Source organism: Nicotiana tabacum, chromosome 17 (assembly GCF_000715075.1).
Source record: "Nicotiana tabacum cultivar K326 chromosome 17, ASM71507v2, whole genome shotgun sequence".
Taxonomy (NCBI): Eukaryota; Viridiplantae; Streptophyta; class Magnoliopsida; order Solanales; family Solanaceae; genus Nicotiana; species Nicotiana tabacum.
In genome coordinates this window covers 77,659,747-77,664,326 of record NC_134096.1, presented here as the reverse complement: position 1 = coordinate 77,664,326, position 4,580 = coordinate 77,659,747, and the positions used below count along the sequence as shown (strand labels likewise).

Genomic DNA, 4,580 nt, shown 5'->3' with positions numbered 1-4,580 from the left:
CATTATATTACAATCGACAATTATTTATAATTTACTTTGAAATAACTCAATATGTGATGCAAATCGAGCTTGTTGCATTTAATATACATCAAGCAATTTCGCTTTCCCCTATCATTGAAATACTGAGATCGTAAAATTGAACTTTTTTTTATATAATACGACATTTAAACATGAGTTTGTTTCTTAAAAATTAAAAGTAATAGTACTAGTGTCTAATCCTAATGGTACCTACCACTATGTTTCTTTGAGTTTATCTTTTTTATGAATTTGTAACAAAGTATACACCAAACATGAACACCATTAAGCAGCTAAAGTATGCATAAAACTTGCACTATTTAGATTATCATGTAGACAACGCCGACATAGTAACGAGGGTTCTATTATTTCCTTGCTTAGGGACAGTGAATTCAAAATGTTGCACCTCCTATTAGTCCTGGATTAGCTTTAGGTAAACAAGAGTATATGAATGCTTTTGTTTTTCAAAATAAGGTCAAAGCATAGGAGAAAAGTCTATGCAACAACTACTGAAATCCCACTGGCCGACAATCTATTCCTGCCCTCGAGACATATCTCTCTACATTCTAATTTAATATACTACGTAGTTCAGAAGCACATAGTCCACTGCCAACCTGTCCTACCTTGAAAACCTTTCTCAATACATATAATATCTGTTTTTTGAAATAGCAGAGAAACTAGGGATATCCATCTCTATCTATGATCCCACATCCAAGAATCAGATCAAAGTTATGGCTACTGCAGCATTCATCTTTTGATAGACAAAGGATCATAAAAAGCACAACGACCAGAGTCGGATTCAAGATTCGAAAGTTGCGGGTGTCACCATTTTATGCATACAGTATACATGTCATTAGCTACAAAAACAGAATAAGAATAATAGGTCGGGTCGGTTAGTTTTTAGTTAAGCTGAATAGGCCTTTCATTCACAAAGCAAATAAGTTCGATTTTAGTTCGAATTTTTAACGCTTAATTTAAACACATTCTAAATAAAAATGCAAAAGAACAATAACATTTCATGAAAGAGCGCTTCCAATATAAATATTTGCTTAAAGAGTAGCTTAACTATACTATGACATTTCATGAAAGAAGATATTGCTCAAATTATATTCCAATATACAAAATTAATATCGTTTCATTAAAAAAAAAAAGAAATTATATGCTAATTAAAATCAATTCAAATTAACTATAGAAAATAATTGTTCATAAAGTAAGGTATAATGATAGAAACAAAATGAGGACCGAAAGTTAAAAAAACAAAGAAGAGATACTTAGCAAGTAATAAAAGGAAGTAAAGGAGGGAAAGAACCGAAAAAGAAGGAAAAGATGTGAGGCACTAGGGCTCAACAGAAAATAAAAGAAATCTTAATAAGTAGAAAAAAAGAAAAAAATCAAAGGAGCTGCTCCAACAGAGAATCGAACTTGCATTCATGAGGCTAAGGAAAGCCTTCAAAGGCAAGGCTGAACCAATGGCACCCGCTTCCACCTTGTGACTTCTGGGTGCCACTCTATCCATATATATGTTTCTTCACAGAAATATTATGTACATAGTAAGAATTTTAGCGAAGCGAGCGGGTGGGGTGGCACCCCTACCTCATAAGGTAGATCCGCCCTGATAACGACTGACAAGAAATGAATCTTGAAATCATAAATTCAACGATGAAAATGATCGTATTCGACATAATTTAGCAGCATTGATTCAACTCAAGGGAAAACTCCACCAATCCCATTTCCTATGGAAGAGGGGGTGGAGTTGATGTTCACATCCGTCTAAACCATCCAACGAATAAAGTCCAGTAAAACATAATGGAACATCAGAGCATTGTGCAACTGCAGTTTAAGAGAACATACCAAAAAAGAGAGATCATATAGTAACCATAGCCGTAATACTAGATAATCTAGAGAATGAGATACTGATCAACGAGGACTACTGCCCACAACGACAGAAACAGAACTCAGTGGAGCCAGTGTCATTGTCTGATCCTGAGTTTTGATCCTCTTATACTGAGGTTCTGGTGACGATGAAATTGAAGATGCTACCGACCACGAATCATTAGAGCTGTCGCAACTAAAATATGCATCGATAACTCCACTTGGACTGCCAGGTACAGATTGATGTTTGCGCTTGAGGCTTTGGCAGATATTGTAGCCAGAAGTGCCCATTAGCTCTAGAATAAGATCATGGCATTCTTCAAAACTATCCTGTTAATTGATCAAGAACATTAGTGACACAATAGACTAATCAAGTTTAGATATTAAGATGCCAGAAGAGGCTAAAATTCAAATGTGAAAGAAAGCAGACCTGTTTGACTTTAAGAACAGTCATGAGCTGATTCTGGTATTCCATTGCATTGCAAGGCTCAATCTCATTGATCACGAAATACACTACTGCAGTTGCAATAACAGATGGAGGATAATGCAAGAGCCTAGAATCTGCATTTGATAGTCAACCAGTGGAATCAATTACAATAAAACAAATGTGTATTTCAATTTTTTTTCCAAAAGTAACAGCCTAAATAACCGAAAGCAGGTAGATATCTCACCAGTGATAATACCAAGAATGAGGCGTTCACATCTCCTAAGAAAATCCAAATGTAGATTGGTCATGAATCCAAATCTCCTCATGATATGATCAATGAAAGATAGTGGTGTCACTGGATTCATTTTCCACTTAAGAGTGGAGAGCACCAAGAGTTCCATTCTCTGAATAGTCTTTGCCTCAAACACAAATCTTGAATCAGCCACCTAAACAATACAACAGAGCCAGCATTAATCATTTAGACATTTATACAAACAGCAGGATTGCACACTTGAATAGAGACATACTTGGAGGTCTAAGAGAAGGGGGACTTGGGTCTCTTCCACTTTAGCAGCAATAGAAAGACAAGCCACAGCAGCAAGTTGACTCATCCAAGGCTTATCTTTCTGAAAGCAGAGTCCAGATACAAACCTATCAAAATAATTCACAGCTAAAACAGCAGTCATAGCAGTGAAACCATAGTGAGCAATGACTCTCAACATCCAATCCAATGCCTCTTTTCTAACCTCCACTAAAAACCCATCTCCATCTGAGATTAAACAATCAAAACCCAAATGAGACTCTTTTTCCTTAGTTAAAAGAGTGACAAGCTGGTCATCTTCCCAAAACATGTCACATTCTAATAAAGGTAGAGTCTTTTTCACATTATTTCCTACTTGTTCTAAAGTACTAGACCATTCTCCTAAATCATCATCGTCCAAGAATCGATCTTCCTCACAGTAAAGGACATCAAAGATTGGATTTAGGAGCTGAGTATCTAAAGGGAAAACCATCTTCTTCTTCTTCTTCTTGACGGAAGAAGACAATGGAGGCTCTACTCATTATCTTCAAGGTAAGCCAAAACTCAATCTTGGACCCAGTAACATATCTGCTGCTTTGCTTATACTTTCTCTCTCTCTCTACAGGACAGAAAATAAAGAAAGAGAAGGAGAGAATGGGAAGAGCCAAAAAGGAGAAGAGAGTAAAGGTGGGGAAGGGGGAGGGTAACCAAAGAAGTAAGCAGAGGAGGGATTTTATCTGAGATAGCTTTCACGCCTGTCCTTTTTTCCAAAAATTCGTATATCTTTTTCACAGTGATATATAACTCCTTATTCTATGTTTTACTATTTTATTTCAAAAGGGTTTTTGGTGGGGGGTTTGCCGCGCAGGGGAAAGAGCGCACATTCACTCAAAATTCCTATTCCTGTAAACATTTACCCCCACACAATATTTACACCAAATCTGTGGCATGTGTTTGTACATATAGTTCTTTCACTTAATTATTGTATATTTATATCTTATTAAATTATTTATCTATGGTAAATTAATTATAATTTGATGTAAACGAATAAGTTTATATCTTCCTATTCCTAGTTGTAATTTCTTTCTTCTGTGTATGCTCATGTATCAAGAACATAGATTTATACCTATTTAGCAAAATACTCCATAATGTAGTTATTTAAGTACCGTACTACAATTAGTTTTCTAACTTCGTTCTTAGATCTTAAAATGTGAAATTTAAGACAGTTAATGAAGGATTAATACTAAAGACATCATTAATTTTTGTAATGATTGTGGCTGATTAGATCTAGGAAGAGTTCATACAAATGGTAGTACTAATAATTGCAGCAGCAATATTGATTACAAATGCTGAAGAGAAATAATAGGGATACTATAATTAGTTGACTGAATATCAAGCTAATACGATCTTATAATTTCATCGTATAAGAAAAGACAAATTGAGTACTAGTAAGACCCCTAGATTCTTTTCAATGTTTAAATTTCAAAATAAACCAAGTCTTTCCTTTTCCAAGTTAAGACTCCAAAAAATAAATAATTGTCAAACTAACGTTATTCTATAAAACTAATAAACCAATATTTCTATTCTCACCTACCATCTCATTGTCATATGCGTAACTTTAGATTTTTCTGTAAAAACTAATTAATACATTTTTTTCAATCTTTCAACAGACACAATGGTCACCTCACTCCCGTCCATCTCCGCGATCCATGATTCAATTTGAATCGGTTCTCTAAAGAAAATCAA

The 4,580-nt window shown here is 34.8% G+C and overlaps 1 protein-coding gene across 1 annotated transcript; it reads right to left on the bottom strand.

The window, feature by feature from the left end:
* Positions 1-1,689: 1,689 nt before the first annotated feature.
* Positions 1,690-3,592, bottom strand: LOC142171571 (cyclin-D3-2-like). Its single transcript, XM_075234519.1, has 4 exons — positions 2,842-3,592; positions 2,559-2,760; positions 2,318-2,448; positions 1,690-2,217 (listed from the first exon to the last, which is right to left on the bottom strand). Exons 1-4 carry the CDS (start codon positions 3,325-3,327, stop codon positions 1,933-1,935), a joined length of 1,104 nt encoding a protein of 367 aa, XP_075090620.1. The 5' UTR covers positions 3,328-3,592; the 3' UTR covers positions 1,690-1,932.
* Positions 3,593-4,580: the final 988 nt, after the last annotated feature.

Bases quoted from the DNA above. Each gene is read 5' to 3' on its own strand.
- LOC142171571 (XM_075234519.1), bottom strand. From the start codon at position 3,327: ATGGTTTTCCCTTTAGATACTCAGCTCCTAAATCCAATCTTTGATGTC. The intron at 2,761-2,841 runs GTATGTCTCTAT...TGTATTGTTTAG, and splicing joins CCCTTCTCTTAGACCTCCAA to GTGGCTGATTCAAGATTTGT. The intron at 2,218-2,317 runs GTCTGCTTTCTT...ATCAATTAACAG, and splicing joins CTGTTCTTAAAGTCAAACAG to GATAGTTTTGAAGAATGCCA.